The 25,040-nt window shown below is 41.5% G+C and overlaps 1 protein-coding gene across 6 annotated transcripts; it reads right to left on the bottom strand.

Moving 5' to 3' along the window:
• Positions 1-240: 240 nt before the first annotated feature.
• On the bottom strand, positions 241-23,942 carry LOC131136091 (LIM and senescent cell antigen-like-containing domain protein 1). 6 transcript variants are annotated; one of them, XM_058082598.2, is made up of 11 exons: positions 9,703-10,230; positions 7,938-8,097; positions 6,669-6,735; positions 6,474-6,594; positions 6,242-6,391; positions 5,984-6,134; positions 5,129-5,221; positions 3,647-3,695; positions 3,453-3,528; positions 3,124-3,258; positions 241-1,918 (listed from the first exon to the last, which is right to left on the bottom strand). In XM_058082598.2, exons 1-11 carry the CDS (start codon positions 9,900-9,902, stop codon positions 1,804-1,806), a joined length of 1,317 nt encoding a protein of 438 aa, XP_057938581.2. In that variant the 5' UTR covers positions 9,903-10,230; the 3' UTR covers positions 241-1,803. The 6 variants fall into 6 exon arrangements, with proteins under 6 accessions (XP_057938581.2, XP_057938575.2, XP_057938579.1 ...); XM_058082596.2 differs by lacking the exon at positions 9,703-10,230 and adding an exon at positions 23,777-23,942 and having other exon boundaries at positions 1,789-1,918; positions 3,072-3,258; XM_058082597.2 differs by lacking the exon at positions 9,703-10,230 and adding an exon at positions 21,181-21,294 and having other exon boundaries at positions 1,789-1,918; positions 3,072-3,258.
• Positions 23,943-25,040: the final 1,098 nt, after the last annotated feature.

Genomic DNA, 25,040 nt, shown 5'->3' with positions numbered 1-25,040 from the left:
GCGGGATAAGGGGTTTCTTCAGATTATGGTAACGTCATCTTTGATTACATATGTCGGATAATATTTAGACTACTACTTTGGTCTTGAAACGTAAAGTATAATTATATTATTTTTAATTTCTCAATCAAGTTGCATAAATACTGGTGCTATTTTTCAGCAATCCATTTTATGGCCTGCTTCACCTGAGGTTCAGATCATGTGTCACAAAAACAAACAAAAAAAAAATGACATGACATATAATTTAAATAAACGTTTATTATGATGAACAGACAAAGTATTTATAAAAACACCAACTTTCCATTCAAGTTTCCAACATGCATTTTGTTTACGTGATTGCCAAGCAACATGAAAAAAAAATGTGGCATCAAATCAGGTCATTGAAGTTAAATCTATTTTTTCACCTATCTTCAGGGCTGCTGAATTATTTATTATTGAGTTATTTTTAAATCAGCACAGTAGATCCCTGCGTTTCTCACAGCAACTATGGTGTGTTCAAGGACAGCCAAAGAAAGTGAAAAAACATGATAAGCATAAACACATAAATAGGCCACAATTGTGGGCAAAACAATGGTATATGTTTGCTGTACATTTTATGCTTTATTATCAAACATTTATATATTATTGCCGACTTGGGGTGAATGAGATGTGTTTTCTACGGAATGAACTATTTTAAAATAACTTGTTGGCTGCACATTTGCAGGGATCCACTGTACAGTATAGAAATGTACTCGTAATAAATGAAATGATTTGGAATAAATTGTGAAATTCAGAACAAAAACACATTTCTAAAAAGCCAAGGAATGTGTAATTATAACCAATCAAAGGTATGCAGGTTTTATGACAAAATACAGTTGAGGTTAAATAATTTGGGATAATCAGATTGAACAGTCGGCTTCATTTCCGAATCTGGAGGAAGTTGGGGTAAGAGGATAACTTTCCCTGCATCGCAAGCGGCAGCGACACATGTTTTTAATGCCGCAAGCACATCCGGTGCTTACAAATGCTACAGTCCATCAGGCTGTAATGCAACAGTTGCCATGAAATACAGCCGACCGCTGTCAAGCTTATTATGCATGTGTTGGCACTGTGATATAATTGTACTTCACAATTGTAGTTTTCCATGCAGACTGAACCAAATAAATATGTGTGGATTGGTTTTACAGAAGTTTAAATCTGACATCAACTAACAGGGAACACTGATTTCATGGATAAACTGATAAACCGAAAATGATAGCCAAAGCTAATACAGAAACAAGAAGGCCACGTAGTTATTAAAGAAAATACACATTTACAATATATAAAATAGCCATAATAATAAACAGTAAATAATAGATATAAGCTTTCAACAAAAATGGTTTACTTCAATTTTCTTTGGACTTACTCTTTTAATATGCAAGAGACTCAGTAACACAGTAAAACATCTTAATGTGTTGGAACTAAATAGCCAGTGCCGCCCCCCCTTACATATGGAACACGTGCTATACATAAGGCCCCCGCAACCCATGGAGGGGTCCCGCTTTTGTGCATATGGCGAATAGCGTGCAGCAGAATGAGAGACTAAAACTGCAGAATTCACCCGTTCCGTGGTGGTGTAATGGTACAGCTGCTGCCTATCAAGGCACTTGTTAATTTGTTAAATAAAATTCTGCTCAGGGTCCCAATTTAGCCCGAGGCGGCACTGTAAATAGCAGTGTAAAAAGGAAGCTGCAGAGTGAAAATGTATGTGTAATATTTGCAAACGCTTGTGAATTGGCAGTTCTACATAAAAAAAAAAAAAAAAGACTAAAAGTGGATGTGAGGTGTTCACTTTCTTGCAACAGTTTCGGACAACTTCTTCAGTCTCTTCTTCAGCTCCAGTGGAAATTTCTCATAACACTTCTTGCAAACCGGCTTCATGTCAAACTCCACAAACTTGTTCCTGCGAGGGAAAACATGCCAACGCCGCTGGTTAATTACCCCACAGAACAGAAACATAACAGAAACAGCAATTTAACCATGACAATGCCGGTTTATAGACTTTTCCCCAAACTAATATACTGCTTCTTTTCTCTATCAAATGCCTTTCATTCAAAGAACTCTGCCATTGCCACTCAGGGCACATACCGTAAATTCCGGACTATAAGCTTCTACTTTTTCCCAAACTTTCAACCCTGCGGCTTATTCAGTGATGCGGCCAATTTATGTAACGGCCGCCAGGGGCTCTTGAGTAGAAAAGGTAAGATTAAGACCGGTGGAATATATGCCTCGAGGAAGACTGCAACTTCTTGTCTTGTGCATAAATTAAATTAGCGTGAACATACCCTCATCATGGAAAATGCAAAAAAAAAAAAAGGCATATGACGCAGCTTTCAAGCTAAAAGCAATCGAGCTGTCCGATAAAGAAGGAAAACAGAGCTGCTGCACGTAAACTTGGCATAAACGAATCAACGGTGAGACGCTACCGTTTTACTGCCGCGTTACAGACACCGTTTGTGAAGAAAGTTATATTATTATTATTGTTAAGTTATATTATTAAAACTTTGAAAACTCTCTCAGTGTACCGTCTTTCTTTGTAAATATGTTTACATGTTTTAATGTGGGCACATGCGGCTTATATACAGGTGCGGCTTGTGTATGTAAAAAAATCGATTTTCCTCTAAATCAGTCCAGGGTGTACCCCGCCTCTCACCCGAAGACAGCTGGGATAGGCTCCAGCACCCCCGCGACCCTCGTGAGGAAAAAGCGGTAGAAAATGAATGAATGAATGAATGAAATGTAGTGGGTGAGGCTTATAATCAGGTGCGCTCAAGGGTCCGGAAATTACGGTAATCACTGGCTGAATCACATGGCACGTGTCATACCCGGTGGCACTCCCATTATTTCCACAGCTGAGGCAAGAAAGCTGCCGGAAGTGATTACGGCTTTACCACTCTGGCGCCCAGACAGAACAAAGCTGTCCCTTCGACATGTGACTGATCTGATGATTTCCCTGTTTGCATTGCACAGGTTTCCCAACAGCTATACAAGCTAATACTCAAACCAGCTTTTTTTAGTCACAAAATAACAGGAGGAAAGTGAGGAGGAAAACTGACCAAGAACAGTTGAAGTGCGCAGAAGGAAACAAGAGAGCATGATCACAGACACATAGGTATCAAGGGTTTCTTCTTTTTCTCTTTTGAGTCACGCTCTCTCTTGGCCAGACGGCGTTTCATGTCATCTGGGAGGCGTTCGTAGCAGTGCTTACACACCGGCTTTAGATCCACCTCCACAAACTTATCCCTGATAGATCACAGGGGAAGTACAGGAAAAGGACAGCAGATAGGACAGAATTATAGAGAAAATATCAAAGGACACAATGATTGGCAGGGTGGAGAGAAAAGGCCCCATAAAAAGGCTGAAAACATGCAAGTAGTCACAATAATAATAATAATGTAATAATATGTGGTACACTTGACAGGCTTCGTGTTACTTACTTGAGGGTGAGCTTGGTGTTGCAAGTTGAGCAAGCAAAACAGTTGACGCACCAGGCCTTGTTGAGGGCTGACACCACTGAAAATAGAAGCGAGAAAACATGTCAAAGAAAATCACAAAGCGAGGGGTGACGCGAGGCACAATATATAAGAACCGACTTCATTCATGAACAAACACAGCTGCAAAAAAATCTCACCATCTCCTTCTATTACGCGATTGCAGTGGTAGCAAACATCTCCAAACAGCTGAACAGCAACAGGAAGGAAGAGAAAGAACATTAGCACTCAATTGATGCAGTTCCAAAAACACAATGCTAATAAATGCAGTCAGATCCCATGCAAACAAGCACAAGCTGAAGAGGTGGTGAAAATGTTTGTATAAAAAAGTCAACATGAGGACTAATGGTGGCTTTATAAATATTTATTATATTATTAATCTCTCTGAAAGAAAATATGGAGTTTTAGATATGTGTATATGTGGGAATTTTTGTTCATTCATCCAGAAGAATATTTTGAAGAATTTGTGAGGTCAGAAGTCACTCATCTTGGACGACAGAGCATTATAAAACAATACATTGAAAAATGTAAATGTAATAACAATGCGAAGACCATACTGTATTTCCTTACATCAGGGGTCTCAAACATGCGGCCCGCGGGCCAAATGTGGCCTGCAGGACACTAGTTAGTTTGAGGCCCCCGCCTTGATATGAAAGTTTAATGTTAGTGCGGCCCGTGCAAGTTTGATATGGATGCTGTATGGTATCATGTACCCAGAAAAAATTATTACGTTTGATTAATGTTCATGTTAAAGGTTAAATAACTTAATAGTTATCCTCCCTATCCGTGTGGAAGTGGTAAGTTTTTGGCTATTTAAGTTTAAAGGAAATAACTTGAAGGCTACCGTTTAGGTCGCTAGCTCTCTAGTTTGCGAGTTAGCATGTGTCTCAAGACCCTGCAGTTGCGCAATATGTTGTAAATAAAAGAAGTATAAATGTGACTATAGTCGTGTTTTGTCATGTCTACAGGGCTCTAATAATGCTTTGTTAATTTTAATCTGAAAAAAATAATTTGTCTACCCACCAACTATATGTGGTTTCTTAAGTTTGTATTATTTGCCGTTTTATTATTATTAATATATTTATTTATTTATTACTGATTGATTGATTTTCTTTATTCCTGATTTGTTTATTTATTTTTCATCTTATTTTGTGTAGAAAAATAAAAAGTACGATATTTGAGAACAGTGGAATGTTTTATCAGAGTTTTTATTGTAGAAAATCGGAACAAAAGCACTGAAAAAGTTTGTATATTTTTCTGTTTTTAATAAATGTGTTTTTTGTTTTTTTTTGAAAAATATAATTATCATTATGTTTTATTCTGAACATGCAATATACTATGTATATGATATTCTTGTTTTAGCATTACAGCCTTTGTCACTTACTGAAATGTTGCTTTTTAAAATATTTTTTTGGACACTAATGGGTTTTTTGGTTGTTTTAGCATGCCGCAGCAATTTCCCTGTAAAATCTGCTGTCACCATTACAGGCTGTCTATTGTGGGAAGACCTTTTATATGACACACCGGGGTAGAGAATGCTGACCCCTAGTGGCAACACCTAGTGGCAAACAAGTGTTTCCATTTTCATGACATATGCTGTATAGTACTCAAGTTAGTATTACCTGGTTGTAGTGGGTTTCACAGTAGGCCAGGCCCTTGCGCTCGTAGTGACGGTGTCCCAGGAAGGGTTTCTCACACTTAGCACACACAAAATGCTGCAACAAAGCAACAGCCAAGCACACACCGTCAAGCTCAAGGCTTTCTTTCACATTGTGCCACAGCCAGCATCACGGTCTCACGTACAGTACACCTCTTCATTTCAGTCCATGTGTCCTGGAATTGCATGGGCTTGGCAATGTTTCCAATTTAATAGGACACCATGGACGAGTAGTAGCCAAAAGCAGCCAATAAAGCAGCCGTTAAAAACATGATTTTCTATGTCACACTGATGATAAAATACTGGATTAGTGACGACTACCACTACAACAGATGCCAGGCGGGGGATCCACAGGGCACTGTATCAATGGTTCTGGCATATTCCTCACCATGTCAAAGTGGGTCTCGCAATAAGCATGACCATCTCGCTCATAAAATCGGTGGCCATGAAATGAACGCTCGCACAAAGTGCATACGTGGTGCTGCATGTGGAGGAGGGAAGACAACAAAATGGCCAAAAAAAAGTGAAAAGACAGCGGATGAATGGATTTTTTACAGTAGAAAAAAAATAACGGAGACAAAAGAGGTAGGAGGTATGGGAGAGGTGGACAGATCAGACTGAGATACTGTGAAAATATCAGTGTTGATTATTCATGTTGAGAGAACAATGGGCCTGCATTGAATCTAACTGCAGACTTGGAAAAAGCAGGAAGCATATTGGTGGATCAAATCCATTCTAATGGTGATGGTATAATCCCACACAGTAACAATGGAGGCTGAGAAGAGTAAAAAAAAAAAATGTGTATATTTAAAGGTCAGACCTCCACATGCCACTGCTTGCCCATGGCATTGACCACACGGCCCTCAATGGGTCTCCTGCAGGCCCCGCAGATTGGAACACCCATCTTGTCATGACAGGGCAAGCAGTAAAGCTCCCCCTTCAGCTCCCTGGCATCTGCAGTCAGCTCCTTACTGTAGACAGGGAGGACAATGTCACCGCATGAGCTTCATGGTCATGTGACACACACTGATTACAGCCTGGCCAATCTTGAAGACATTTTCTGAGTCCTGATTCTTACCCGCAGTTGTTACAGTTGAAGTGATCAGGGTGGTAGGGGTCATTCTTGAACAGAAGGGGCTGCTCCTCAATGATGGCGTGACACTTCTGACAGATGTACTTGCCAAGGCCACGCGCTTTCTCTCTGTTGTGGCATGGCCGACACAAGTGCCTGATGGCAAAAAAGACAGAAATAAGAGGTTAAACATTTACTGTGAAATGACAGCTACATTATCAACAGTGTATTAAGTGACCTTCCAGCATTCTTAACAAATCCGACGTCAGCGAGCACGGCCTGGCAGATGTCACAGCAGAAGCATTCGGGATGCCAGCTGTTGTTCATGGCCTTGATGACGCGGCCAATGATGAATTCTCCTGGGAAAGAAACACACCACTATTATAGGGCTTTGCTCGCCCCATTGACACAATTGTGCTTTGCCTCAACTTACCACACTGGTGACAGCATGGAGCAAAGAGCATCTGGAAGTCATGTTCGCAGTATTTTCTGTCTTCAAACTACAAAGCATATTTTTCAACATTTCAAAAACAGAAATGACAAGGTAGTAACATTCATTTATTCATTCATTTTCTACCGCTTTTTCCTCACGAGGGTCGCGGGGGTCTTTGGGCGAGAGAGGTGGGGTACACCCTGGACTGGTCGCCAGCCAATCACAGGGCACATATAGACAAACAACCATTCACACTCACATTCATACCTATGGACAATTTGGAGTTACCAATTAACCTAGCATGTTTTTGGAATGTGGGAGGAAACCGGAGTACCCGGAGAAATCCCACGCATGCACGGAAAGAACATGCAAACTCCACACAGAGATGGCCGAGGGTGGAATTGAACCCTGGTCTCCTAGTTGTGAGGTCTGCGCGCTAACCACTAGAACGCCGTGCCGCCCAAGGTAGTAACAGTAACAGAAAAACATTTTTTATATAAATAACAATAATGATAATGATAATAACAATAATAATATTACAATGATAATAATAACAGGTTCAATTCCACCCTCGGCCATCTCTGTGTGGAGTTTGCATGTTCTCCCCGTGCATGCGTGGGTTTTCTTCGGGTACTCCGGTTTCCTCCCACATTCCAAAAACATGCTAGGTTAATTGGCGACTCCAAATTGTCCATAGGTATGAATGTGAGTGTGAATGGTTGTTTGTCTATATGTGCCCTGTGATTGGCTGGCCACCAGTCCAGGGTGTACCCCGCCTCTCGCCCGAAGACAGCTGGGATAGGCTCTAGCACCCCCGCGACCCTCGTGACTAAAAGCGGTAGAAAATGAATGAATGAATGAATAATAACAGGGGAAAACAAGACAGTGAACATGAACATGATTATATCTTGCAAAAAGGGGTAGGCATTTATAAGCTTTTGCGTCAGCCTACTCCTTTTGGGCTTGTGATCAGATAGTTGAATACAAATGTAAATAATGGAGAGTTATTGATGTAAGAAATGCACTGTAATGTTTCATATATTTGCCCCCCACAAAAAAAAACAAAAAAACATCTACAATCTTCCCATATGAACATGGAGGGGGGGTGCCTAGGGGTGCCTGAAAAATTTACTGTAAGGAGGCTGCAAACACTCAATACTGCATTAGTAGTGTACTCACATCAATACACAGTAGTTATATTTGGACTGGAGTGAGCGTCAATGACTTGATCCATGCAGTACAATGCGATGTGCAACACAACAGCTTTACCTCATAGAAGAGTCCCTCGGGGAACTGCTGGAAACACTGGGCACACACAAAGCACTGCTCGTGGTAAAGTTCCCCGTTGCTGTTGACGATCTTCTCAGCCGGGGCGAACCCGCTCTTGCAGCGCTCACACATGGCGTTGGCCAACGCGTTGGCCATGTTGCTGAGGGATAAAGAAACAGGTGATCTTTAGTGATCATGACACTTTAACGTTCGAGACGCTGGATCGTGTTTATCAAAGCTAACTAGACGAATAATTAATAACAGCAATGAAAACGTGACTTCCTTGACAGCGGTGAGAAAATGAAATGTTAAAAAAGTACGTGAGGCACGGATGGGATACTGAAACAAAAACACACCCACTTTCTTGGTGTCACATTTATTTAGGTTGTGGAAACGTGTGTAATGAGTTTACATAATCAGATATGCAGATACTATGCTGCAATGCAACACCCTGCTGAAAACATGGCTGATGTAATCCAATTACTTTATTTTACCTATGTTATAAGACAAAGTGTATATCAACACAGTAAGACCATGGTGTAATTATTTGGTTGTCAGATCATTCCTTAATCACACATACTAATACCATAGTCAGACTTATTTGTTTTCCCTGGAATATTTATTTTTCTATGTGGTAATGTTGCTCATAGTCTATCCTTTTACTGGTCATATTTATACTGTTTATTTGGTATATTTTGTATTCTCATTCTCATTCTTTTTTAATAGATGTGTCTGCACCTACCATACCAAAACAAATTCCTAGTATGTGTTTGATCATACCTGGCTATAAACCCTTTCTGATTCTGATTCTGATAAGCGTAACCTCTTTCAAATACCCCTACCAGACCCAGAAGACAAGTGGGAATAAGCACAAGTTCTGGCTTTAACGGTTCATACACTCAGATGGACTTGATGTAACACATAGTTAGCTGCGCCTTACAGGATTAGCGGTAGGAAGTGATACGTCCTTCTGGCATTTCCACCCTCTATTCTGCCACTGCCACAGGGAAGAGTAGACGTTCTTCAATAAACACCGGTGAGTATGTCGGCCATGCAGGAATTGCGATGTTTTCAGCTCCCAGGAATTGTGTACAGATCCTTTGCAACATGGGGCCGTGCATGACCATGGTGCAACATGAGGCGATGGCACAACAACGGGCCTCTGGATCTTGTCACAGTATCTCAATTAAATCGTCAATTAAATGCACCTTTGTTAATCTATATCCAAGAGGAAGAATATTTTGCCTTAATCCAGTGTTTTCCCACCATTTAAGAATACCGTTACTACAAAACAACTTTTATCCTTTAATGAAACACACCGAATCCATCCAACATACTGACGACGTCAAGTCTAGGTCCTCCATTAGTAAATATAGCATTTATATTTAGCCTTCATGTCATGCATGGACACATACTCGGGATACCAGTTGGTGTTTTCTACTTTGCATAACCACTCCTCTCCTTGGCACAAAAATAGGCCTGGGTCTATGTCCCACTCTGGCAAAGTTTGGATCTATTCCTACATAAACAGGGTAAAACCCAGCATCTTCAGAATATCAGAATTCTTCACATTCTGTGACGACTCAAGGTCGGACCTTACAGACAGACACTGTATCAGTTTATGTGAAGACAGAATGTACCAACCGAGTCATACAATTTCAGCACAGTCATCCGGGTCAGTGGCATGTCAGTCAACAAAATGTAATATTTGGGGCTTGACATTGCCATTGGATAGTCATTAAATAAACGTCATCCGTGTACTTACAAGCGAGCATAGAAATCACAAAACTCCTTGTAGACTTTGACATCGCTTTTACGCCTCTGGGACTTTGACACCGCGACTTCTGCCTCCCCCGGATCACCATCCCGAAACCTCTGATTGTAGCCGTTCATCTCCCTGTGCGGTATGTGGTCCAAGACTTCTCCGTCTTCAGGTATGACTGGCGGAAGAGTGCACCCGTTCATTTCAGCACTATTCTGCCGCCACGTCAAAGTTTTCCAGTTACGCTAATCCGGTTATCAGTCGGAGCCGTAATCCAAAAGGCGAGAGGGAAAGTAAAACAGTCGTCAGACTGTGCTGGGTGTAGTCGCTCTCCCTCTCTCGGGTACGAGTGCACACACCCACTAACCTAGACACACTCCTTCTTTCCAACATCAACCCAATCACACACACAAACACGGATCCCCCCTGCCTGTCTAACTCAATGTCTATTCTTGGACAAGCTACTGAAAATAAAGAGCCAGCCTTCATGCTTGTCTGCAGAGGCCACATATTGACTATCACCTACAACAACACAACTCATTATTCCCTAACATATTCAGCTTTGGCTTTATACAATTTATACCCATACCATGCAAAAAAGTAAGGTTGGGCGATGTGGACCTTAGCATGTACCACCATATTTTTAGTCGGGTGGTTAGCATGTAGGCCACACAGTCAGGAGATCGGGAAGACCTGGGTTTGCATGTCCTCCCCGTGCGTGTGTGGATTTTCTCCGAGTACCCCAGTTACCCCCCTACATGTTAGGTTAAGTGGTGCTTCCAAATTGTCCACAGGTATGAATGTGGGCTTGAATGGTTGTCTATATGTGCCCTGTACATCATGTCATTCATTCATTCATTTTCTACCGCTTTTCCTCATGAGGGTCGCGGGGGTGCTGGAGCCTATCCCAGCTGTCTTTGGGCGAGAGGCGGGGTACACCCTGGACTGGTGGCCAGCCAATCACAGGGCACATACAAACAACCATTCACACTCACATTCATACCTATGGATAATTTGGAGTGGCCAATTAACCTAGCATGTTTTTGGAATGTGGGAGGAAACCGGAGTACCCGGAAAAAACCCACGCATGCACGGGGAGAACATGCAAACTCCACACAGAGATGGCCGAGGGTGGAATTCTCCTAGCTGTGAGGTCTGCGCCCTAACCACTCGACCGCCATGCCGCCCCTGTACATCATGTATGCAAATCAAATCAACTTTATTTGTAGAGCACTTTTCCTGCAAAGACATGCAACACAAAGTGCTTTACAGAATTAAAAACAATTACCACAATTAAAAGGAAAAACAATTACTAAGAAAGCCCCTCCCTCCCACTCTCCATACTAGACACACACACACACACCCACACACACACACACACAATCACACACAGTAGGAAGACATGGCATGGCACTGAGGATCAAGGAAACGCCACCTTTGGGGCCGTCCACACTGGGAGGAGCCGCAGGCCGTGCCATCAGGGGACCAGCACCCGGGCCCCCCGACTCCGACAGACGGGCAGACCCCCACATTTAAGGGAGGAACCCCCAGCTGGCCGGGTCAAAGGAACCCCCTCAGCAGACGCGACACAGCCCCAAGTGTGGAGCACCCCTCCTGAGGAAACACTGGAGTTAAAAGCTAAAGACTAAAAGCATAAAATAGGACTAAAAAGATAAAAACATAAGAAAAGTTTGAAAATATTAGCTAAAAGCTTAAAGTGTGTCTTTAATATATATATTTTTTAAATATCAACAGTCTCCGCAGTCCTGAGGCTCTCCGGCAGGCTGTTCCACAGGTGGGGGCCATAGTGGCTAAATGCTGCCTCACCGTGGGTTTTTGTTCTGGGTTTTGGTATTGTTAAAAGGCCAGTGCCGGAGGACCGCAGGGTCCCTGGGGGTTGATAAGGTAAAAGCAGATCAGATAAATAAGAAGGTGCAAGGCCGTTAAGACATTTAAAAACCAGTAAAAAAAATCTTAAAAATGCAGCGAGAAGATGAGAGAACATGCTGATATTCTTGCTATATTTTCTGATATTATTTTAGGTAAATTTACTGGTCCTCTAGCTATGTTTGCTAATATTGTTCTTGTTATATTTGCGGATATTTTTTAGCTACATTTTCTGATATTTTTATCTGCTGACAACAACCAACTGACAAAACAGTGGTGGCGCTATATTTGCGGATATGATTTTAGTTACGTTTGCTGATATTCTTCTTGCTATATTTTCCAATATTCTTTGAGGTACATTTGCTGGTCCTCTATCTATGTTTGCAAATATTGTTCTTGTTATATTTGCGGATATTTTTTAGCTACATTTTAAGATTAAGATTAAGATATGCCTTTATTCGTCCCTCAGTGGGGAAATTTGTATTGCACAGCAGCAAGAGTACAGAGTCAGTTAGCAGTACAAAAATACACAATATAGAAAAATAAACAAAATAAACAATCCAAGTATTAACAAAAATCAACAGTTTTTCCCAGAAATATATACAATACAGTATGTAGTAGGTAATATGAAACGAGATGAGATACATAACCAGTCTATACACTGATATTTCTGATATTTTTATCTGCTGACAACCACAAACCGGGGGTGCCTCCCGGACGCCTCCCTGGTGAGGTGTTCCAGGCATGCCCAGCCGGGAAAAGGCCCCGGGGCAGACCTAGGACACGCTGGAGGGACTATGTCTCACAGCTGGCCTGGGAATGCTTTGGTGTTCTCCCGGTGGAGCTGGAGGAGGTGGCCGGGGACCGGGAAGTCTGGGCTTCCCTACTAAGACTGCTGCCCCCGCGACCCGGACCCGGATAAGCGGAGGAAAATGGATGGATGGATGGAACAACAAACTGACAAAACAGTGGTGGCGCTATATTTGCGGATATGATTTTAGTTACGTTTGCTGATATTCTTCTTGCTATATTTCCCAATATTCTTTGAGATACGTTTGCTAGTCTTCTTCTAGCCATGTATGCTAATATTCTTCATGCTACATTTGCTGATATTTTTAATCTTTCTGCAACAAATTGTAATAAACTTTGTGCACTCAAAGAGAGTGGATGTGGATGACAACAACATAGATACGTACATACATGCATGCCAAGCCCAACACCACAATCTCAGGAAGGCATACGACTTAAGGAACCTGGGGAAAATTCAAGAAGGATGGAAGCCTAAATAATTGTTGTTAAAGACACCAAAGAACTGGACAAATGCTGCTTCTTACTACTTTTCAGACATGAAAAAAAACATACTTCATTTCTACTAGAGAGGCACCTACTAACTACAGTCAATTTGTTTATGTAATACTGTATATGTAGTGTATGTTTGAGGATATCATGGGTATAAATAGCTGTATGCGTGTGTTGGTTCCCTTAAAATGTGTCCCCTCGTCCTCCTGTCTCTGACATGACTCAATCCGTCTACAAATAGACACCCGGTCAAGACTCAATGCCAAACTAGGTGCTGGCAGCTGTGCATGTGTGTGCAAAAGAGAGAGATAGAGAGAGAGAGAGAAAGAGAGAGAGAGAAGGTGCACTGTATACATATATACTGCACATACAGTATACAATATAGACTCAATGTAGTCTCTTCAGAGGAAAATGTTACCATTCATATTGATGAATGACAGCTCCTACTGTACAGCAGATATTCATATTCTTGTATTGTTTGGAACGCTGGTTTTTCTAGAACCAATACTGGAAGACAACACAAGACATCTCTGCTGATGTGGAACTATGATGATTTGTCTATGGCAGGGGCGGGCAAATATTTTGACTTGTGGGCTGCATTGAGTTAACAAAATTGTCCGGAACATATATATAACACACACACACACACTATTTTATGCTTATAGTTTTCCTTGAATTATTTGTCTAATTTTATCTGTGAAAGTGTTATACTATCAGCTGTATGTTCTCATGTCCCTTTTTTCAGGAGAACTTTAAACATCAGACCACATCAAACTCATTCATTCATTCATTTCCTACCGCTTTTCCTCACGAGGGTCGCGAGGGGTGCTGGAGCCTATCCCAGCTGTCTTCGGGCGAGAGGCAGGGTACACCCTGGACTGGTCGCCAACCAATCACAGGGCACATATAGACAAACAACCATTCACACTCACATTCATACCTATGGACAATTTGGAGTCACCAATTAACCTAGCATGTTTTTGGAATGTGGGAGGAAACCGGAGTACCCGGAGAAAACCCACGCATGCACGGGGAGAACATGTAAACTCCACACAGAGATGGCCGAGGGTGGAATTGAACCCTGGTCTCTTAGCTGTGAGGTCTGCGCGCTAACCACTCGACCGCCATGCCGCCCCACATCAAACTCATACATTCATTCATTCATTCATTTTCTACCGCTTTTTCCTCACGAGGGTCGCGGGGGGTGCTGGAGCCTATCCCAGCTGTCTTCGGGCGAGAGGCGGGGTACACCCTGGACTGGTCGCCAGCCAATCACAGGGCACATATAGACAAACAACCATTCACACTCACATTCATACCTATGGACAATTTGGAGTCACCAATTAACCTAGCATGTTTTTGGAATGTGGGAGGAAACCGGAGTACCCGGAGAAAACCCACGCATGCACGGGGAGAACATGCAAACTCCACACAGAGATGGCCGAGGGTGGAATTGAACCCTGGTCTCCTAGCTGTGAGGTCTGCGCGTTAACCACTCGACCGCCATGCCGCCCCACATCAAACTATGTAATTTAATTTTACAGTTTTGTTGTTTGTTTTTTTTTTAGTAAATAAATCATCCGACTTGCAAGTCATGTTGCCAGTTTGTATGTTAAAAGTTGAAATACTTGGATAGCAACTGGCGGGCCGTAGTCAAACGCTTGGTGAGCCGCATGTGGCCCCCGGGCCGTAGTTTGCCCACCCCTGGTCTATGACCTCAATGTGCAGCCATACTTACATACCGCAAATTATTAGAACAGATGTGTCTTACATAATAGTGTAAAAATACATGTACATAAGTGTACATAATAGGGAAAAAAAGACCACACCCATTCATCTGAGTTGCATCTGATTGAGTTGCTTGAGTTGATTGAGTTAAGGGGTCCCTGCCCCTAACAATGCCTTCAGATAAGCATGCACAGACAGGCAAGATGAATGTTCGACTAGCGATGTCACGGTCACTTTCCCCATTGTGCATTAAGTTATGACTGCTTACTACCGTCAGTGGTTCATTTCCTTTTTTACTTTTAAATTAATGATATTAAAATAGTTTCATTAGGTCACAATCAAGCTATTTACAATGCTCAAAAAGGAGAAGTGAATTTAAAAACTGTTACAGCAACTGTCCTTGCTATACAGGGCGGGAGTTTGACACTTTCCTCACAGGGTTCTGACAGGTCATAGGTCAGATCACACACACAGAAGACATGATTGGGCTTAAGCCATTCCTTCCCAAACAAGAGGGGTATGGATGCATATACAGTAATGTACTGTCGTTATTATGTCAGACCGGTCAATGCAGTCACAGCCTACAGTTTATCTTAGAGTCTGCATTGTGAAATGTTACAAAAAGGTGTGCGGAAATAGTTTCCCCACTAAAACCAGCTGTCCAAGTTCCATGCTAACTATGGTACTAACTCTGTAGCCGCCTTTCTTTCTATTGCAGTTAAAACAAGTCAGCAAGACGTAAGTATAGTAGTAAGTATGACATCACTAACCGACCTTTTTCCATACTTGGGTTTGCACGCACAATGCATTACATTTTTCCTCAAAGCATAATCTATTCAACGCTACAAGACTCACTTCCTGGTTGCTGTGCAGCATGTATATCTATGGGAAAGTTGCAGGCTAAGTTCTTATAAAATCCACTATTATAATATGCTATCTTCCATTGTGGCATTGTGTCATAACCTCCTTTTGCCTCTAGTACAAAAAACGTACAAGAGGTATAAATACGACTGCGGGGTAGAGCGGTCAGGTTGACAAAAAAAATAAAATGTATAAATACTTCTTTGGTAGCAAATGAGTTAATAAATTATTGCTGTTTAGTGGTTGAATTATTAAAAAATTATGCATATTTAAGCAAACTTTTTGTATTTTTTTATGGTTATATAAACTGAAACAGAAACTTCAAGGCATTCAAAGATGTTGTGATGTGTTGTATTCTCTATAGGTCACTAGGTGTCAGTAACGTGACATTGATGAGTGTAAAAGTGACTATAGGGGTGTTATTTCTTGCTTAGAGGGCTCTAATAATGTTACGAACCACATGTAGAAGGTTTTAAACAGGCATTGAACTACAAAAATATTCAATTAATCACACTTATTTTATACTTTTTCTCTCTGTTTAGTGGTTGAATTATTAAAAATTATGCATATTTAAGCAAACTTTTTGTATTTTTTATGGTTACATAAACTGAAACAGAAACTTCAAGGCATTCAAAGATGTTGTGATGTGTTGTATTCTCTATAGGTCACTAGGTGTCAGTAACGTGACATTGATGAGTGTAAAAGTGACTATAGGGGTGTTATTTCTTGCTTAGAGGGCTCTAATAATGTTACGAACCACATGTAGAAGGTTTTAAACAGGCATTAAAGTACAAAAATATTCAATTAATCACACTTATTTTATACTTTTTCTCTCTGTCATGCGCATTTTAGTTAATATGTTTGAGGTTCTACAACAGATTACTTGGATTAACATGATTTCTTCTGGGAAAAACTGCTTCACAGCTAACATCTGACCTTTTGGAACAAACTAATAACAATACCGATATATAGCACTATAAGGATTACACAGAGCTGGTAGTGTCAAACACAAAATATTGAACATTTTAGATGAATTTGTTTAATGCACTGCATATTGCCTTATTTGAGCGTCAGATCATCTTTTATTTTGTGATTACTAGCTGTAGTTAGTTTAATACAAACCTGCACCGCCAAGTAGTAGATATGACGCACATTTTTGAACTTGTGCCATACAAGCAGAAACAGGCCGAAAAACGTATCACACGCCCTGCTAACACAAACATGTACAGTGTCAACATCAGCCATGGCAACAGAGACTTTCGCTTAGGAAGCCGACAAGAATATTATGGAGACACCCACCCATGCAAACACACACACAAAGTGACGGCCACTTTGACCTGACCCTATCTCTGAGACCACTATAGAGTCCACAGGGTAACCCCCCCCCACAATGCAGACACTAAGATACAGTCTTAAGCAAAACTTAATACCCACATGAGTAAAAGGTTATGTTGTTTTTTTTGGGCCAGAAGTTGCAAAATTCTAGTGAAATAGTCTCATAGGTTGGTGCTTGTCGGTGTCATTACATTTGTGCTGTTTTGATTTTTGAGTTGTTGCAGATTGACCTATACACCAATCAAATTTCACCAAGCCCCCCCCCCCAACAGCTGCCACCATTTGTGTTGTCATACTAAACCGCTTCTGAGCCTTTATATTATCAGCAATTTGTAGCAATAAATAAACATAAATGCACCGATGTAGCATTAGCAATCAATCACATCACACTCATTCATTCATTTTGAACCGCTTATCCTCACAAGGGCCACGGGGGCGGGGGGGGGGGGGGGGGGTCTGATGGAGCCTATCCCAGCTGTCTTTGGGCGAGAGCCGTGTACAGCCTGGACTGGTGGCCAGCCAATCACAGGGCACATATAGACAAACAACCATTCACACTCACATTCATACCTATGGATAATTTGGAGTCGCCAATTAACCTTATGTTTTTGGAATGTGGGAAGAAACCGGAGTCCCCGGAGAAAAGCCGGGCAGAACATGCAAACTCCACACAGAGATGGCCGAGGGTGGGATTGAACTCGGGTCTCCTAGCTATGAGGTCTGCGCGCTAACCACTCGTCCGCCGTGCAGCCCTGGATAGTTTTCACTAGTATATAAAAACTATAAAATATTGGATGCCATTAAATGGTCTACCGAATATTCCAAGGGGTGAGCGTTTTACATGATAATTAGATATTACCAGGTCTGTATGTTTAACCTCTAAAGACAGACCCCCCCCCCTCCTTTGTGTCTACATTCTTCACATTGCAACATTCCTGCAACCACTTGAGGAGGGAAGAGCTGATTTAGACGTATGACCACGCTGCAAAGGCAAAACTCATTGGAGAGAAATGATTTCAACTACTTTGTATTGTAATTTTCTTCATGGCGTCACGAAGACCTTGTTTGATTGGTTACAACGCTGAAGTCAAAGTCCCACACCACTCAGAAAGTATATTAAAAACTGGGGCAGTGTGTTGGGGGGGGAGATAATCCTCCACTGGTGATTTAGGATTAATTCTTTTGGGCCCATGAAAAGAATGGACGGTTACTGTTCTGTAACTCGTCCCGTCATTCATAGTGATTTTCCTGATTGCACAACAAAGTTAGAGACTATAGCCACCTGAGTCAACTTCAGCAGCAAGTGAAAAATCTTCACAAAAAAAAAAAAAAAAAAGGCAAGACACACCTGAAGCCATCACCGAGCACACCATAGCTGTCTGGTCTCTCTTGTCTTCGCCTGTACAAGTCTGAGTTTGCCAACGCCTTCAGTCTCAAAGAGTTCATCTCCCAGCCACCTCCGTTTGTTCCTTCCTCGTCGTCTTGCCGAGAGCACACAACTCCACCGGGCCACAAACGTTCCACAGAAACCGTGTGTGTGTGTGTGTGTGTGTGTGTTCAGGGTTGTTCCAAATACAAAGATTAGGCTTGTGTCACTTGCCCCTTGGTTTGACACACCTCCTTGACAAAGGGCACACAGAGGTGTGGTTTCACTTTGTGACCGCCTTCTGCAGGTAGAAGGGAAATGCTTGAGAGGAGAGAGAAGCATTCCGGCCTTCGCCTCCGCTGTGTATTTGCCTCCTACTACTCACTGGCCCAGAAACAAAGCATCCAATGAAAGAACCACAACAGCGAGACCCATAAACACATTCAATCCAAGCATTCAGAATTCAGATGTTGAGACTTTTCAGCAAACATGCCAGGGTAGGATAATTAAGGATTTGGTAGCTTGGTAGAAAAGGCGCCTTCCCAAAACTGTTCCTTTCAAGTCAAAAGCATAGGATAGTACCATGGATAATTACTATACTATACACTACTAGTATACTATATTCCCTCTGCTTTGAACAAGGCCTGTTGAAAGCTTGCTGATAGCACAGGGGAAAATATTCCATTCCTAACAGTACGATTTCCGAAAACGGAAACGGAAAAGGTCAGCTTTTCAATACGACCAATACGAGGCAGTTGGTGCGTGTGCACTTGGTATGGGCATGATATCAGGGCAGCCGCTCCCTACACGCTGTGTGTAGCCCCACGCCACGATTTGGGAGGTGGCCCAAGGCCCAGGTTTGTGTACGGGCGCAAATTGGCAATGCATGTGCCTCGAGAGAAAAAAAATGAGTAATGTGACTGACAGTTCACCCATCATCACATTTTGGTCCCTACTGGTGTCATGATACAGCCGCTGCCTTTAAGGCAGAGGGTGCAGGTTCCATCCCAATTAAATTCTTGATAGCTGTTTGTCATAATTATTTCGTAAAGTCCTGCTTAGGGCCCCATTTTTTACCCCCAAGGGTGTGCCTGCATGGCATCCGGGTGTATTTGAAGCACAGTTGAATGTGTGTCATTATAAACAGGTCACCTGCACACAAAACCTCAAGAGGAAAAGTGTTTTACATTTTTATGACATTCTCCTCATGGAAATGGGCCTGATATTTACGTGTCAAGCACCACAGAAACCTTTTTTTGGGGGGGGGGGAAATCGCTGCACAGAGCAAATCTTTATAGTTGAAGAAACACCATTAGGGGCTCTGCTCATCCACAAATAAAGATGAGTAGTTGTAGTAAAATTGTAAAAAACAACAACAAAAGGAGATTTTAAAAAAATTCACCCATTCACTTTTAGTCCACTAGAGGGCACCAGATTTGCAGGAGATACTGCAGTTGAGGCGCAGACTTCACAGCTAGGAGACAGAGTTCAATCCCACCCTTGGCCATCTCTGTGTAGAGTTTGCATGTTCTCCCCATGCATGCGTGGGTTATCTCCACATTCCAAAAACATGCTAGGTTAATTGGCCACTCCAAATTGTCCATAGCTATGAATGTGAGTGTGAATGGTTGTTTGTCTATATGTACCCTGTGATTGGCTGGCCACAAGCCCAGGGTGTACCCGCTTCTCGCCCGAAGACAGCTGAGATAGGCTCCAGCACCCCCCGCGACCCTTGTGAGGATAAGCGACAGAAAATGAACGAATGAATGAACTGTAATTGAGAAATTGTTCAAAGCCACAAACAACTACAGACAGGAAGGTAAAAAAGTAGAGATGCATCACATATGCTCAAATCAAGATAGCTTTTGAAAATATTTTTGCCCAATGACACAACCCAAACTGTCAACAGTAATTGCCCAGCAGCCACAATAAGACAAGAGAATGTCAACTCGTGAATAAATCATGACAGTGTTGTGTGGGAACAAAAGACTTTCATCACCGAAGACGACGAATAGTGCTTCTCAGGCTAAACAACTCAGGATAGAATGAATGCAAAAACCAAACAAATGGTAGAAAGAGGGAAAGATGCTGGGGGGGGGTGCTGGAGCCTATCCCAGCTGTCTTCGGGCGAGAGGTGGGGTACACCCTGGACTGGTGGCCAGCCAATCACAGGGCCCATATAGACAAACAACCATTCACACTCACATTCATACCTATGGACAATTTGGAGTGGCCAATTAACCTAGCATGTTTTTGGAATGTGGGAGGAAACCGGAGTACCCAGAGAAAACCCACGCATGCGTGGGGAGAACATGCAAACTCCACACAGAGATGGCCCAGGGCGAAATTGAACCCTGGTCTCCTAGCTGTGAGGTCTGTGCGCAAACCACTCGACCGCTGTGCAGCCATGTAGCTAATAATCCAACAATATTTAATGAAGTGCAACGGTATTAGTAACATACAGTATTTATCACTTTGTGAAATTGGGGGCCGAATGGTTAACATGTTGGCCCCACAGGAGATCTTAGAAGATCTGGCATGTTGTCCCCGTACTGTATATTTTGTATTTTTCATTCTTTTTTAATAGATGTGTCTGCACCTACTTCACCAAAACAAATTCCTAGTATGTGTTTGATCATACCTGCCAATAAACCCTTTTCTGATTCTGATGGCCTTTGTGACACATTTGAGGTGACTACGCTGCCACTGTGTGGACAACAGAGGTATGGCAGTTTTTCTGTAGAAATTTCCCCCTTGGAAAGCATTGTTTCTGTCTCAAAACGTACCACTTTTGACTGCAAAAACTACGAATGGACACCTCCTACAATGTGCAAGAAGCTCTTGCAATGGCTCACTCATACAAGAGGAAGTACACCAAAAGACAAGCCACACACAGGAACATAACTATTGATATGAAGTCATTGAGTTTTTTTTTTGTAGACCAAATTGCAACAATAACTAATGCAGAGCAGCAATTTATCATCATACTGACGTGCGTGTCTTACCACAGCGACGTGTCAGACAGGAGCGCCGATCATTTTAGTTGTCGCTGAAGTTCCTTTTTGCTGTCACTGCAAACAATCCCAACTGCTGCTATCTCATGGCCACATCACTTCCTGCGCGCGTGCGTGTGAGATGGGGGGGTGGGTGTAAATGACTGTGTCCGCTTGTGGTTCTGTGCCAACGTGCCTTTTTGAGAAACGGGTGAGAAAGCAGTAAAAAAAAAAAAAAAAGCCCACAAGATGGTGTTGTTTTAAAGGGTGGTTAAGGATGCAGAGAAGGTGTGATGAGGAGGAGGGTAATAAAAGACTGTTTGTGGGGTTGTGGGAGTGCAAGGGGGGGCTTCGGGGATCAGAATGTAAAAGCCAAGCCGTCTGTGCGGACCTAAAAGCATACTGGCTAAAAAAAAAGGGAGCATCAACAATAACAACTCCAAGCATGGCTTCATTTCACTCACACGGTGTTCTTCCAAACAAGGTCATGTTCAGGCTGCAGACGAGCCGAGCTGGAGCGTGGAATCAAAGGAGGCAACATGTAATATGCAGGGAATGCAGAAACATTTGTGTATAGCTTGCAGCATGCTGGAGAAAGAATGATTTATGTCAAATTGACATTAAAGAGGAGGCAGCACTCACACAGCAGAAAGCCTCAAAAGAATCCTGAGGGAGTGGACATACTGTACAGGAAGTGGTGTAGAAAGCAAAAAGTACTCTCAGGGTGTCTGTGGACATTTTTAGTAAAGGAACAGCCTGCTCTGCACAACACAATTGATTTGATGCAGTTCACTTTTGACAATTTGATTCACTCGTATGTGTGTGTATGCTAGGGATGATATGGTGACATGGAAGCAGAAATGGGATTAAAAAATAAAAAGTGTTGCAATTTTTCATAGTCTAATTTATTCATCTGAAGCTTGTTTAATTAATGCAGTGATGAGAAATCACTATGAATCATACCTGCAACATTCCAAAAGAAGGCAAACATGCTGATGACTGATGTCACAAAATGATACGTGTGCATATGTCATTTTGTCTAAAACATCAACGGAACAGCTTTCATGGATGACGGAAGCAATTATAAAATATTCACATTGGAGAGGCTGAAATTCAGGTTTTTGGATCTAGTCAAATTCCCGATTTCAGAGTATGAATATTAAAAAACAACAACAATCAAATACCAATATACTATAATATACTATAACACTTATAACAGCTATTATCAATTTTGTGATAAAAAAAAATACATCGCAGTCGTGGCTGGGTCTGACATCAAAGGTGTCAGATGTATTTTCATGTCGCTTTCACCTCTAAATCAGCCTCTACCTATCTTAAAACCTATCCTGCCCAGTCTCAAACGGAGTATGAAAAGTATGAATATTAAAAAAAACAACAACAATCAAAAATAGTTGTCAATTGAATCATCAACTAATTATTGATTAAACTGTTCTAACTATAAAAGTAAGAACTATTGTTATATTGCCAGAGTTATAGCTCTAGTAACATAACTTTAATACTATAACTTTATTATTATTGGGATTTTTTAAAAATACATCACATTCGTGATTGGGTCTGACATCAAAAGATGTCAGATGTATTTTCATGTCGCTTTCACCTCTAAATCAGCCTCTCCCGATAAAACCTATCCCGCCCAGTCCTAAACTGAGAATAGACATTGAATGGTATTTATTGCATTGAATAAGCATGTACTAGTACACATCCGGGCAACCAAACACTTGTCATTCAGGTTCCAATGGTTGGGTTTAAATAAGTCCAAGTTGTGCATCCAATCCATGACCAGTCCAGGGTATACCCAGTCTCCTTGATATGAAAGTCCTCCCTATCCGTGTGGAAGTGGTAAGTTTTTGGCTATTTAAGTTAAGGAAATAACTTGAAGGCTACCGTTTAGGTCGCTAGCTCTCTAGTTTGCGAGTTAGCATGTGTCTCAAGACCATGCAGTTGCGCAATATGTTGTAAATAAAAAGAGTATAAATGTGACTATAGTCGTGTTTTGTCATGTCTACAGGGCTCTAATAATGCTTTGTTCATTTTAATCTGAAAAAAATAATTTGTCTACCCACCAACTATATGTGGTTTCTTAAGTTTTTATTATTTACAGTTTTATTATTATTATATTTATTTATTACTGATTAATTTTCTTTATTCTTGATTTATTTATTTTTCATCTTATTTTGTGCAGAAAAATAAAAATTTAGATATTTGAGAACAATGGAATGTTTTATCAGAGCTTTTATTGTAGAAAATCGGAACCAAAGCACTGAAGAGTATAAAAACTGGATGTGTAGCAGCTGACGTACTTCCTCAAGAGCACAACGGGGGGCGCTAGCGAGCAGCCTGAGTAACCAGGTTCAGATTGCTAAGACAAACTGACTATATAAAAAGATGGACCGTGTTCAGCTTCATTAATCAGTACATTTCTCAAAGCATTTCAACGAAACTCGAGAAATGACCTGAGCTAAATGTCAGGCGACGAAGGAATGCAACCAGGAATGCGTTTTTTTTTCTTTCCCTTTTCCAGCTGTAAAGAAATCTGTCAACTTCCCAACTTTTCAAGTAAAAGCTACAATGTGAACTTTTGACTCACCCGTTTGTCATTTCGGTAATGGCGAGCATAGCTGGGCTGTCTCCCGGACCGAGCTGTAGCTTTCCGTCGTCGGGGTTCCAGATGTGGAGGGTCTCGGAAGAAACGCTAGTAGTGAGCGCGGGTCTCCGTGGAGCGATGGCGAGACCAGGCCTCCTCCAAGCCGGACAGCAAGCTTACGCTAAGCATAACTGGGCATACTACTTCCGTTTGTTACTTTCAGAGTAAGATGTATATGCATTAAAAAAAACAGTAATACAGTAACAACCCGTTACAAACAAATGCACCATAAATTACTTTTATTAATCTATTTCTATATTTCAAGAGTGAATCAGTATTTTATTTTAATGCACAATATTTATATGTTGTTTTATTTTGAATACCGGAAGCCTTCATGACTGTTTTATAACGACACTTGACAACATACACCGTTGTACAATACTACTGCATTTTTCTACTGAATTAGACCCGCCCTTCCAACTTTTGTTTGTGTTCTTGTATCTACACAATGAATATAGTTGTTGGTCATCTTATATAATCCAAGACTGCTTTATTTTTCCATAGCAATTAAGACATACTTCTCTTGTTAAACTTTCTGCAATGAAAAAGGTATGATGGATGGATGTACATTTGGGGAAACAAAAGCAAAATGTCCACCAGGAGGCAAAAGCAACGTAGCATGTCTTTCCTCCATCAGATTCATAAGACATTTGTTGTTTCCTCCTGTGACTGCATCATTTAAGCACAGGCACATTTCTTCCCTTAAAAGGCCATCCTTATGACCCCTCCCTCTTCCTATGGGAGGGAATGGATATTCTGACAGCAACAGAGAGTCATTCATGGAAAGAAAATGACTCTGCCGTGAAATCAAACGAGAAGCATGAAGCTGACTGATTGTTTTATTTACAGGAAATGTGTTAAGCTACATAAACATTTTCATCCTAAACCATGCTGATAGTATTCCACAAATGCCTGCTGTATGACTGTAATGATGGATGAAAAGGGTTAGGTCAGTGTAGGCGGATACTGCTTTATAGCTGCTCTAATACATGTAAAAATACATTCATTAATGCTGAAAGAATCACAAATATCTATAATGAGAAAAAAAGTGACCATTAAATATCTCAAAGACCTAATAATTATATTAATGTGGTTGCCATGAAGCCCAAGAGCCACATAAATAGAAGGTAGACGTATTTAACAACAAAAAAACAATAGGATGTATTAGGGGCGTTAATGACACGTTAACAGAAGTTTCTTTTAACAC

Source organism: Doryrhamphus excisus, linkage group LG12, assembly GCF_037039965.1.
Source record: "Doryrhamphus excisus strain RoL-2023G ecotype Guam linkage group LG12, RoL_Dexc_Guam_v1.1, whole genome shotgun sequence".
NCBI classification, from domain to species: Eukaryota; Metazoa; Chordata; class Actinopteri; order Syngnathiformes; family Syngnathidae; genus Doryrhamphus; species Doryrhamphus excisus.
The sequence above is the reverse complement of the archived record's forward strand: the minus strand, read 5'-3'. Positions and strand labels throughout refer to the sequence as shown.